The following is a 13,296-nucleotide window of genomic DNA, read 5'->3' as shown; positions in this document are numbered from 1 at the left end:
CCAATGGGTGGAAAATCGTTGTAACGCACGGTTTTGATAATTGTTTTAAACATGCAATTATTAATAAGGACTAGAAAACTATTTTGAGATCAACTTCATACAAGACGAGGAAACTTTTAAAGAGGGGGATGCTTTTTAGTCGTCCATTCCAGCAGAGCAACACCCTGGTAATTATGGGAAATGTAGTTTTTATGACAATGTGCAAATCAGCTCGTTAAAAGACTCCCAAACAGTTTAAAATCATTTTTTTCCATGACATGAACTTATAAGCATTTGTCCAGTGTTCGCATGATAAAAAACTATTTTATTTCACAACGCATTAGTGAAAAAAGAGCGTTGTCTTTGTAATTTTTATTGACTGCAGAGGGGTTTTCTCACATTGTGGCTAAAGTAACAAGCCTAGAACAGCTATTTTAGAAACACTAACCACAGTATAACAGTGTAAATTAATGTTTCACTATCACTACTGTAATTCCTCGAAATGGGGTAAGCTGATCCAGTCTGTGTTTAGATGACAACGAGGAATCAGAGCGCTCGTGAACAAGATGAGTCACATCTGGAGGAAAGAAAGAGGAAAAAAGAGGTGGGAGAGGGGAGAAAAGAGGGATTGTTGGTGAGGGTGAGTCTCAGTCCTCAGAGCTTTTACAACATGGACCATGAACATCAGGAATGAGACTGACCGTGATCAACACCATGTCTTTCTGGTGAGTACATTATAATGTTCTTTAAAATGTGTTAAATGTCTGATCACTTACATTTCAAAGCAAAAGGGACACACCTCCTTCACCTATCTCTGTCTGCTGGAATACATGTTATAGTGAATGCAGTTTTAAACTATATGTCAATCACATGTTGAGAAAAGTGTTGTATGAATGTACATATTAGTGTCATTTTTGCTATTCGTGCAACCCTGTTGCATTTGTCAGACAAGGGAACTTTTTGTCCCTCTACACTGAAAAAAATATCTAACTATAAAAAAATGTCTGGTTGTAACCTTTAACATTAATAAAACAAAACACAGTCTGTAAATGCATGATGCAAGACACAGTTTGACCACTGTGTCAATGCAATTCAATACTTTAATGGTATTAATGGTCAGTTTTTTTGTTTTATTTGTTTATTTGTTTATTGTTGTCATTTTTGTTCTGTAGGTCTTAAGGGAAGTGATTTGTCTCCATTAAACTTTTTTTTTTTTGACATTTATGCGTTTAAAAACTTCCCTTTATTATTTAACTCCTTTGTAAATCAATGAAATGTTACAGATTATTACTCTTGTCAGTTAATTGTACTCCTGAAAAAGTTAACTGCTTTATCCAGGTTAGGAATTTTTTACAGTGTGATGACTTAAGTGGTATGGTTTGTACCCCCAACCCCCATTCACACACACAGTTACATGCAGACTTTTAGATTCACTGCTGGTTGCTGCGTAATCCACAATTTATCATGCAGGCAATTCCCTCAACGACGTCTTGAGGAATAATAAATGAAGGAAAATCATTTAAAATGAGAGAGAACCTTGTTTACTGATATTTAGCATTATTTATTTGACACATTCTCACAAATAAAGAACAGGAGTGGTGTAAAATCTTGTGAGAGTTCAAATGGGGTGGTGCATTTATGCAACAAAAAACATCAACAATGCCGTTATAAATGCACTGAAATTGGTTAAACATCACACGTGGGCTTGATGCATTGTAATTTGGAGAGCCTTTAGTGAATGACCAATTGTTCGAATGCAGGCCAGAGACAGCGTGTTAGGCAGCTTAGTATCTGAAGCTAATCCACTCCAGATGTTTTGGGCTGCTCTAAACAGTGACAAACAAACCAGAAACAAATGCATGACACAAACTACCTTTACTAGATCAGTTAGAGTTTGCAGGTTTCTGAGGAAGCACTAAGAAATATAAAAAGCAGACGGTCTACTGCGGGTGTGAGACAGATGAGAAATTTAAAACGTGCTGCTTCTTGCTGATGTTTCACCGCTTTGCAATGATCACACAAATAAGATCAATGAAACCTTAGTGATTCTGAAAGGAGGTGATAGATATGCAGGGAATCAGATGGATTTTTTAAGCTGTGCCACAGTTAAAAAGATGTCTTTCCTCATTCATTGTGTAAGCATGTGTTGTTGTTATATAAAGTTTTAAAGGCTGGAAGGCAAACAGATTCCTTGATTAAGCCCTGGCACCGGAAAGGAAGTGGTGGAGGGTTTTCGACAAAATACAGCCACATGTGTTGTCCAGTGTCACTTGGCTTCGGGCCTCGGCACGGTCACACACAAATATAAATATATGAAAAATATGTGTCACAAAAGGTATTTCTGTGACTTTTGGGCAATCTAACCAGCCCTTCCTCAGCATGTCTTAATCAGATCCATCCTTGCGAGGGCTCTAATGACTTGACAGCCTCTCTATTTCTTCAGTGTTTGACAAATCTTGACATTTAAAGTCTTCAGAATGTGATCACAATGTTCTCCATGAGCAAAAGACCCTGTTTACTAAAAGTACTTCTGCTGTATTAAGCGAGCAATCATTGTAGAGAAATGCTTTTCTACCATAGAAAGTACATTTACATGAAGCTAGAAAAAGTTAAACCATATTGTGTTGGTCCAACTAAGACTGGACTTTTGAAATACATGTTAACATGTTATTTTTACTGAAATCGTACTGTCAAATTTCTGAAAGTTGGACAAACACACCCAGATGATGTTGTTGGGGGTCAATTTACTCTTTCATGTATATGCCTTAACCTGGGCACGTTCTGCATACACTCCATAGTCCTCACACCAGGCTTTGACTCAGAAGTTGATCAGCAGAAATTTGTCAAAGAAAGCCAAAAAAAAAAAAAAACTAAAGAAGAAGAGAGGAAGAAAACAAAACAAGAGTAGGGTATGTACAAATTGCACAGCAACAAAAACCTGTCCATGTTTTCTTTGTTTGACATGCCACCCGTTTGCCGCCTGCTGACTTGTTTGGTATGGGACGTAATATATAAACTGGAAGAAGGTCAAACAGCAACTAGCTGAAAAGGGGCATATCGCCACCTAACATGATGGAGTCGGACCTAAAACTGAGAAAATGCAGTACTGGTTTTAGAGAAACATTTTGGCTCATGGTCGTGGTATCCCAGGCTGACTTTCGGCTGTTGGTCAATGACTCAGTCAGTGAGCATCTGTTGCTCTTATTTGGATGGGTCCTGCATTGTTGGCACTAGTTGGCCCTTGTTGGCAGCTTTTTGGGTGATAGAGCATGTTTTATTCGTGGCAAAACCTGCTGTTAAGAGAAATCACTCTGATTGGCTGCTCAGCTCAGTGCATGGGAAGAAGCAAACGTTTTCATCCAAAGTGATTACATGTTGCCGCTTTGCAGTAGACCTCCCCGTCTACATGTTACACTGTAAGTATACTTCTGCATCACTCTTGACGTTCTGGGATGGCATGACCATGATGTCAACACAAGCACATGGTGGGAGTACGCTGCATGCGGTTGTGTTTAGGCAACAAAAGCACACGACAACCAACACCAACAAACACACATGCTGGCACGGATGGTTAGGTTTAGGGGAAGGAGGCACATGGTAAGGTGTAGAAAAGTAAACATCAAATTCAAATGAGAAGCAAACACCAGACTCCTGCATGAAAGTCCAGGATTTGGACCCATCCACTGCCCCTCCTATAGGGACCTTTGCGTTTTGTGACGTTGTTGCTGGCAGCTTGTGCTGTCAACATAACCAGATGTTGAAAGAACAAATGACATTAGAAATGATAGAACTGCCGATAAAAGTGACTAACAAGGGCCGAATAGCATCAATAGTGCGACACATCAAAAAAAACTAAGGCGACAGACACTCACTGATGGCCCACCGATGGCCCAAAACGTGAGGCAAGGCAACAGTCTACCTTTGTTGCCACTAGTTCCTTAAAGCTGGTTTTGTATGTCTAGGCCTTTAGGAGGAACTTCCTTTATACTGCTATGTATACATGTGACAATATATGTGTATGAGAGAAAAGTGTGTTTAGAAAATACACGTATGTAAAAGTAAACTTATAGCTAGTTGATTACTTGTGAAGCGTATGTGATTAATTCAGCAGTTATGATGTCCTTTTCACAGGTGAAAGGGTGAAGTAAAAGTGCATTAACACAGTTAAATCTCTGCAGGGGAAACCAGATTTTTTAGTCATGTTTTAGTCAAACTTCTTTTTTCTTTTTTTACAACTCCTTTTCTCTACATTAGTGCAAAAACAAACGAGACCTGTCATCTTAAAAGATAACAAAGACTCAAAACACTTTCAGCTGTGTTGCCAGGTTTTTGTTAATACTCCACTGAGGCAACAGCCAAATCCTTCAATAGATTATTATCATAGCCAAAGAATATTTCATTTGTCAACTTCTCCTGTGACTAAACAGCTCTCTGTTTCTCTCTCTCTCTCTCTCTCTGTGTGTGTGTGTGTGTGTGTGTGTGTGTGTGTGTGTGTGTGTTTACAGATGTCATTAGAAGCCAACATGAAACATGGCTCTCCTGAGAAAAAGTAAGTGAAAAAAAAGTGTAACACAGCTGTAATATGGCTGATTTATGGTATCGGGTTACATAAATTTACATGAGACAAAGCAGAAACATCTTCATGTTGATGTGCAGTGACACTAACAAACGTAACTGTCCATTTGTGGTTTAACATTCGTATTAACTATAGTATTAGCTCTTCTTTGTGTAGAGAGTGAGGTTTAGCTGCTGCAGCCATTGCAAGTAAAATAACCCTCAAATGGCTCTCCAGGAATGCATCCAACTTCCATGCACGTGCACTAAATTGTGTGTGTGTGTGTGTGTGTGTGTGTGTGTGTGTATTTGTCTGTGCTGGGGGAGGGTGTGATGAGATACCCAGATGACAAGCTGTGAGAAGTTAACTTTAACGATTCCATTTAGTGTGAACAGCAGTTTGGACCGAATGCAAAACGCTTCCGAGTTTGCTTCCAAAATCAGACATGACTTTACAAAAAAAAGATACAATGCTTTTAATGTGTGTAAATGGGTAATTTAAGTGTTGTAATATAAAAACTGTAACATGTTAAAACCTTGCAGATTTTGCTTTAATATTTTAATCCTTCAAAACCCGAACAAATTTGCTCGATTTCTCTCAAAAACAAGGGAAGAGGGCAATAGGCAATGAGCAACAAAAGAAAAGATTAACCCAAAATTAGCAAGAAACTAGTCAAAAGTACAAGATGTCCTTTATGGCATTTATCCAAAAAATGCAAAACAGTTCTTGGTCAGACGACAAAAAAAAAAAAACATCAGCTTGGGCTTTGTGATCCACCATTAGAGATTTTTTAGTTTTATTTGAAATTTTTTAGATGAAAAATTTGAGAAAAAAGAAGAGATGAAATTATAAAATAATTATTTTGCACCACACTGCTGAGTTTTGCGAGGTATATTCTTTGGAACATTTGAAAACCACACTAATACTGTCTCTTACAGTCTGATTGGACTAGGTAAAACACTGACTTTTTCCTGCCTCTCCCTGGATTTCAGTTAACCGGATCCTCCTGGTGCTGCTGGTGCTGATGGTGTGTCTCCTCCTGCACAGTACACTGCTCAGAGCCTCCACTCGGCCCAAACTCTCAGGTACATCCAGCAAATCTCTAAAGAGCTAATTTGATTATGTCAAAACATTAAAGGAGCCTGATCCTCCATACACCAAATGTGTATTCATCCACAGCTAAAAAGGTTCCCAACAAATGTAGTATTTACTCTTTTTGGAGATATGTTTAAAAACTACAGTGACCATCTGTTTTAAGAGATTGCTGAGTTTTACTTTTGAAATCTCTCGTAGATCACTGGAAGAGTCTCGGAGGTGCACGAGTTCCCGCAGTGAGAGGGTCAGAGGTGGATAATGTCATCCCCATCATCATATGTGCATCGGAGGAGCGTATCGGTGCATCCATGGCAACCATTAACAGCATCTACAGTAACACAGACGCCAGCGTGTTCTTCTATATCGTCACTCTTCGTGATGCAGTGAAGATGACGAGGTTTGTCATTTGTTTAAATATTGATTTTAACCTTACAGATTGATTCATGCTCTTAAACGTATTTTTTCCAAATTTGGAGGGGAGGTGGCCATCTGACATCCCAGTATTATTGTGTACGCTGATGATGTTCATGTTTATTTACCCAATTTTACTTTCTTTGCATGTTCCCAGGCAGTACATAATGAGGACTAAATTGAAGGGGATCAAATATAAGATATTGGAGTTTAACCCCATGGTTCTAAAAGGAAAGGTGAAGCCAGATTCCTCTCGACCTGATCTTTTACATCCAGTAAGTTCTAGGTTAGCCTTTTTTCATGTATTCATAAATGTATCCATGCCTTACACATGCACAGATGACAGTGTGCTGCCCCATAATCTCAATGTAGACTTTCAAAGAGGTGTAATAATCTTTTGCCTTGGTTTTGCAGCTCAACTTTGTGCGCTTTTACTTACCGCTGCTTGACATCAACCATAAGAGGGTGATATACTTAGACGATGATGTCATTGTACAAGGTGTGTATTTAATTTTATCAAATATTTCATACCAAAGGCAGTGTGACAGGTTTAAAGTATATGTAAATATTGTACTACTTACGGGCTTTTGATGCTTTTCAGGCGACATCAAGGACCTGTTTAATATCAAACTGAAGCCGGGTCACGCTGCTGCTTTCTCCACTGACTGCGACCTCCCCTCCACACATGAGATGGTGCGCAGCATTGGCATGCAGGTGGATTTTTATGTCTTTTATAATATCACTTTGTGTATTAACCAGCCAGTGTGAAGAGGCAATACAAAAGCTGTTTGACTGAAAAACAAAGAAACACATCAATGAGTGTAAACACTACACTTTTTGCATTTAGCTTGTATCAGTAAAGAGAAGCATGCAGTCTATGTCAGTGCATGTGTGTAAGTATTCAATTATTACATCATTCAACTTAAATGTGAATTCATGTAAAATTTATAATGCTATTTTTTGCCAGCTCACATTATGAAAAGAATTGACACTCAATCAATTACTCAGTCAATCAAACTGTCAAACAGTCAGTCAATCAATCAGACTTTATTTGTATAGCACATGTCATACAAACAAACCATGTAAATGAAAAAAACATGACTATAATAAATAAATATGTTAAAAATAATAAAATATATAGGCAGTAATAAAACTGTGAAACAGACTAAAATGTGTAAATAGATAGTCAATAAATGTTATTAATGTCATATTCCTTTGAGAAGAATTTTTTTTATTGGAATATGGCGTCCTCTCCTCTGAGCTTGTCCCCTAGACAACCTACATGGGCTTTCTGGACTACAGGAAAAAGGAAGTTAAAGACCTGGGCATCAACCCCAGAGAATGCTCCTTCAACCCTGGAGTGTTTGTGGCAGATATCAGTGAATGGAAGAAACAGAAGATCACCAAACAGCTGGAGAGATGGATGGAGGTGAACTTCAGGTATGCACAGTGAGCAGCAGCTTCTAGAAACCCCACTTAGTATTTTGCCACATGTTCAGCTTAAAGACGAATCTGGTGAACTTAAAACACAGATTGGCTACGAGAATTCATCTCTAAGGACTTTGTCTAGTACAAACAATACAGTAATTTGATTGGCAAAGAAAACAGACATATTTCTTTTATACAAAACAACAAACTACATGCAATTCTCAGTCACTCAATGGAGATTCCTTTTTCAATAAAACAGCTTGTGTTTGACGATCAAAATGTTCTGGGGCCTCCTTTGCCTGGATCTCTAGTTCAATGACTCAAGGTTACAAGATTCCAAACATACATAAGAAGAATGAAATTTGACATAACCTTTAATGGCTCATACATCCTGCTCACTTGCCACCTAAATACATGCTTCCCTTTGGTCATTTAAGATGGCATTGTTTTACTAATCTCAACATCTATGCAGATGATTATATATTTTTGTTAATCCAAAACTCCTGAGTAGTTTATGCCCCTCGTCTATGTGCTTGTCTGCTGTTAAATAAGATTTTACTTTGACCATAAGATAGAAGAAATTGACATATTCGCGGAAGCAGAGTAGTGGATTATGCTGCTATGGATATTTTGATCCAACTTTTATTCACAACTTTGTTCATATATCAAGTCAGTGGACTAAGTGTGAGGAAAAAACAATCAAAAGAGAGCAGGTGACTCCAGGTTTAGCTTCAGTGGGCTGTCTCTAGATACCTTTTTGTACCTTGTAATTGATTAACTGTACACCTTCTGAATTCGCTCTTCCATTGAAGTCAGAATAGCTAGACTAGACTAGACTTCCTCGAAAATCCCTTATACTGTTCCCATGTATAAGGGGCTTGCCTTTCCATTATCGCTCACATAACACGCCTACGTTGCCTTCAGTTGAAAATAATGATGGCTATAAAATTAAACCTGCTAATGTTTTGAACATCCATCGTCATGCTTCTTGGAATGTTATCACCAGAGAAGTCACAAAACATCACTCAATAGAAATGCTGTCATCTCGCAGTTGTGTTTTATCTACATTTCGATGTTATCACTTAGTTTTTTTGCAAATCTGTAATGGAAACCTTCCTGTTGTTGGCTGGTTTATTTTTTAAGAGTTGTGCAGTAGAGGCATGTGCCTGGTCAGAAACCCTCTTCTTCCTCTCCACCAGGGAGAACATATACAGCAGTGCCATGGCAGGAGGCGTGGCGACTCCACCCATGTTAATAGTGTTTTATGACAAATACACAACACTGGACCCACTGTGGCACGTCAGACACCTGGGTAAGATCATCACTCCTGTTCCCAAAAAGAGGAATATGCCACACACAAAGCAGAATCATCAATCGATCATCAATTAGACATAAAGAAATCTATAACGACCATTTCAAAAAGCTGTCCTGTTTGTCTAGGCTGGAGTCCGGACGCCCGCTACTCAGAAAGCTACCTACAAGAGGCGCACCTGCTGCACTGGAATGGCCCATTTAAACCATGGAATTACCCTGCTGTTCACATCGATCTGTGGGAGAGGTGGTTTATCCCAGACCCCTCCAAAAGGTTCGCCATTGTACGACCTGAGAGCGACACATGAAGTTTGTGGAATACACCATGTCTGAGCCGCAGTCGGACATGAAGCGTGGGAAATTCAGGACATGTTTGAACAACTGTTTAAAGGAAACCAACAGCTAATGTTATACTGAGGAATGTCCCAGAAACTTAATCGCTGTTGGACGAACATGTGCGAGAAACGGTGTTGGCAGGGTGGGCAAATCATGTATTTATGCAAAATACACAAAATGTGACTAATCTGTTCACTATAGCAGGTGACAGACTGCTGTAAAGATATCAGAATATTACTTGTAGGACCAATGTGAAAGTGAGAAACTCATACCTTGGACAAAATTTGTGTTTTTGTATAGTGTTCAGCAAGAGAAAATGTTTCTAAAATATATCTACAATGACTACGACTATGGTTATATTACTGTTAGGTACTGTAATGATCAACTGTAAAAACTAAAATAAAGTTAATAGTAAAGTAAAAATGAAGAATGTAATAATTTCATCCCTAGAAGTTGTTGGACCAAGAATTATCCTCAAGATCGCTGGTTTATGATCAAATAGACTGCCCCAGTAAAGAACGCCCAAAACTGACCAGCATTTCAGCTCCAGTTCCCTCGTCTCAAAGTCGGTGGGTTTTTTGAATGGGTTCTTGGTGGACAGCCTGGATTTAGGCCTGTAGCTGAGACTTTTTATATTTTGTTCTACGATATGAAATAAGTCAGTATCCCACTTGCGAACTTTGAAGCTTTCATATATCTTAAAAAAGGTGTTGCTAACAAGTGGCTAAATGAGACTACAGAACATCATGACACCGAGCTGTGCTGAACACAGCTATAGAGCCTCATAATTGTGAAGTAATCTGTTTATAGCCTATTATTAGCTTTATACTTCTGGCAATTACAATTAAAAATCAAATAAATAAATCTAATAAATAAAAAAATCCTAAAATTTTTGTTCATTTGTGATTATCTTCCTGAACAAAACATGTAAATATCATAAACTTTTGTGTAACACATAGTTTATTTTCTGCAATGATCCAAAATCCAATGGAAAAATCCCAAATTAAAAACTAAAGAACGGGAAGAAGCACAGCAGCGGAAGAAGAGCAGTGAAGCGAAAACTTTGCACAATGAAAAACAGCAGCCTTCATTTAACAGCCTTGATCGACATTGAAGAGAAAGGTGTTTCAGAGTTAGGTGTCATGCTTTACACTGCATGAAAGTGAAAGTGACTGAGGGCTATAGCACCGCAGCAGCCGAGACAACTCTCTCTCTCTAACAAACAACTGCAGGTCAACAGAAGGCAACAACAGCCTCCGCAGACATCACGTGAGTACAGATAATTGTATTTTACCAGTAAAAATGATCAGCGGAAAAGAGTGATAACTCATATATGGAAGTCACTTTATTATAAAATGTTTCTGTGTTGTTCAATAATAATATTAAAACTCCTTTAGATCCGCTTTTCTTATTTATTGTTATCCCTGATGACTCAACACACATTTGCATGATTTATTCTTCTGTATTTACATTGCGCTGATTGTTTATGTATTATAAATGTAAAACATTCTTGATGCAAATCTTTTTCAGAACTTTTTTTAAAAAAAAGATTGTGCTTTTTCAGATGGCAATCTTGAATATTTAAGTCCTGGTTAATTAGGCGATAACTGTAGTCACTGATTTTAACAGTAAATGCAGTTTAATGCGAGTGGTCACAGAGTTGTTTCAATGTAGAACTCAGGCAATAAGTGGTATTTTTACATCATTCTTTGCGCAACCATGATCTGATTTTATGCTGCACAAGGCATGATTCTGCAGACAGCAGTACACTCTGAAAGTAAAATTTTGCAAACATTTTCTTACTAATTTGAAGGTGTGCAACTGGTCGTCTGCAGCTCTTCATCTATCAGCTGACTGTTTTATTACTGACAGCAAAATTTCAAACTGATCCGCTGTTTCAAAAAATGCTGAAAATTGCTAGTAGCTGTAGTGCTAATCTCATCGCAAAACACATTGCATTTCCTGTAACTACTTCATAATTAAAGTCAACTCGTGTTTTACCAGTTAAATGCCTTTAGTGTGAAACTGCAGCAAAAGGAAACATTCCGTTTGCATTCACAGTAAATGAATACAGCACTTTTCCCCTCGAAACCCAGCTCATAAAACTGCAAATAAATAAATAATGCAAAACTTTGATTAGTGGGACTTTGGGTCAGCTCATGATCTTGAGACAATGGTATTATAAAAAATAAAAAACAAAAAAAATCCAAAATCTGCAACAGGGCTGTTCTTGGCCTCCCTACTTCAGTGATTTGCAACATAGCTGTTCAATTCAACATGACTTTTACTTTTTTACTATGATCAGGGCTGCAAAAACAAATCGACAAAAGCAATTATAACCAATTATTTAATGTCTTGGCAACTAATAAGATTATTGATTCATTGTCTCGCGATTATTACGTTAGTCGCTGTGTGGCGGGACTGTTTAAGTCACATGCAGATGTGCACATGCAGGTGTTTTGAGGACACATGGGGAGGCAGAGAGGACGTTTCATACAAATACTTCGAAAGTTTGGGAGCACTTCACGTTATGCATTTTATACTAATGTAAAATAACTGACTAAATTTTCATGTCTCTAGGTATTTCCTAATGAATCCCAGAGTTTTATGTTTTCTTTTTTTTGTTTTCATTATTTAATGATTTGTTTTGCTGTAAGAGCAAATTTTTCAGAACTGCTATACAGTAAAATAAAGTCATAAAGACTATTATTGGGCCTGTTTTTATTGATCTAAGACTTTTCTGTTTCCCTGTTAGCAAGCTTTGATTCATTGTGTTGCTGTTGAGAGCCAAACACACTGTGTGAGTCTATAAAATCAGTCCCATTCAGCATTAGTGGAGATATTTGAAGAATATTCTCCTGCTGACTTGTGCCTTGTTATGTTATTATTGGGAGTGTAAGGAGATATTTTGTAGTTGATTAGTCTACAGCCAGTTTGGTTATTAATTAAAAAGCACTAAATTTGACACTCAAACAAACACTGGGAGTCTGTACAGTCATTTTAACATTTTTTTTCAGTCTGATGTCACAGATTATGGTCTTAAATCAATTTATTTTAGTGTTTTGCTTTCTTGCCTAAGATAAAAATAATTTGCGTACCTGAATGCAATTTCTTTTCAAAGATGAAAAGTTATCTGCATGCAATGTTACGATGTGCACTCAGCAAAAAAGTTATACATTTTGAGTGAAATACTGTAGTACTCCTAGTCATATAGTTTAAATTATTATTGCTTATCAGCTGTGGGAGATCAATGTTTTCTGTCATTATGTTTGCTGTTTCAGTAATGGTGTTATTCAAGTGCTGCGTCATAGTCAAACTTGTTTAAACATCCAACTACTGTTAGCAGTTGAAAGTTTCTTTAAAACGACTTTACGATTTGTTGTTTGAGTTACATATTTTACGGATTATTCATGGGGTAGGTATCAGCGTTTAATTGTAATGTAAGATTTTTACTTAATTTCCATTTCTTTAAATTATATTTGCAAATGAATCTAAGACAGTTTTATGTTTTACTTTTGTGTTGTTCTTTTTTTCTGTAAGAGGAAATATGGTAAACTTCTTTATAAAGAGATTACATTTTTCGATTAGGTTGGTCGGTAGCTAGAAATTATAGTATTATTGATTAATGTTTTCCACACTGCGTGAGTTTATAAAATCTGTCCCCCATTTAACATTAGCGGAGATCATCTCATATTGTGCTATTTTCTTCCCACAGTAGGCTATAGTATGAGACATGTCAATTGAAAATGAGTTTTACTTTGTAATTTCAATGTGAAATGAGTCAGTTTATTTTGTAGTAAAGTCAGCATAATCACCTCCACACCACTAGGAGAAAAAAAGAAGATAACCAGCTGAGTTGCAAGAAGAGGTGGAGCAACACTGCAGAGAGAAGTTCTTCACAGTCACAGTCTTTACAGTAAATGAAAAGAAAAGTGATTCATGACCACAACACCGCTGAATCTCTTTAAACAAACAACGATAGATCAACAGAAGACTACAACAGAAGACTACAACAGAAGACTACAACAGAACTTCTTAGTGCAATGAGTAAGTATAGCTGTAAATATTCATTGTTTTTTGAAGTAAAAACAGGAATCAACAGAGAGAAGGGGATACTGTGGTGGAAATTTTCTGCTGCTTTTGCTGGTGAAGAATGAAATAGAGACTTCTGTCGGCCGACA

General features: G+C 37.4%; 1 protein-coding gene across 1 annotated transcript; it reads left to right on the top strand.

The window, feature by feature from the left end:
* Positions 1–555: 555 nt before the first annotated feature.
* On the top strand, positions 556–12,092 carry glt8d2 (glycosyltransferase 8 domain containing 2). The gene is made up of 10 exons (XM_042511663.2): positions 556–704; positions 4,485–4,528; positions 5,527–5,619; positions 5,828–6,026; positions 6,198–6,315; positions 6,455–6,539; positions 6,642–6,754; positions 7,314–7,480; positions 8,668–8,780; positions 8,909–12,092. Exons 2-10 carry the CDS (start codon positions 4,510–4,512, stop codon positions 9,085–9,087), a joined length of 1,086 nt encoding a protein of 361 aa, XP_042367597.1. The 5' UTR covers positions 556–704; positions 4,485–4,509; the 3' UTR covers positions 9,088–12,092.
* The last annotated feature ends 1,204 nt before the right edge of the window (positions 12,093–13,296 follow it).

This window comes from Plectropomus leopardus, chromosome 22, assembly GCF_026936395.1.
Source record: "Plectropomus leopardus strain MGB_pleo_1.0 chromosome 22, ASM2693639v1, whole genome shotgun sequence".
Taxonomy (NCBI): Eukaryota; Metazoa; Chordata; class Actinopteri; order Perciformes; family Serranidae; genus Plectropomus; species Plectropomus leopardus.
The sequence above is the reverse complement of the archived record's forward strand: the minus strand, read 5'-3'. Positions and strand labels throughout refer to the sequence as shown.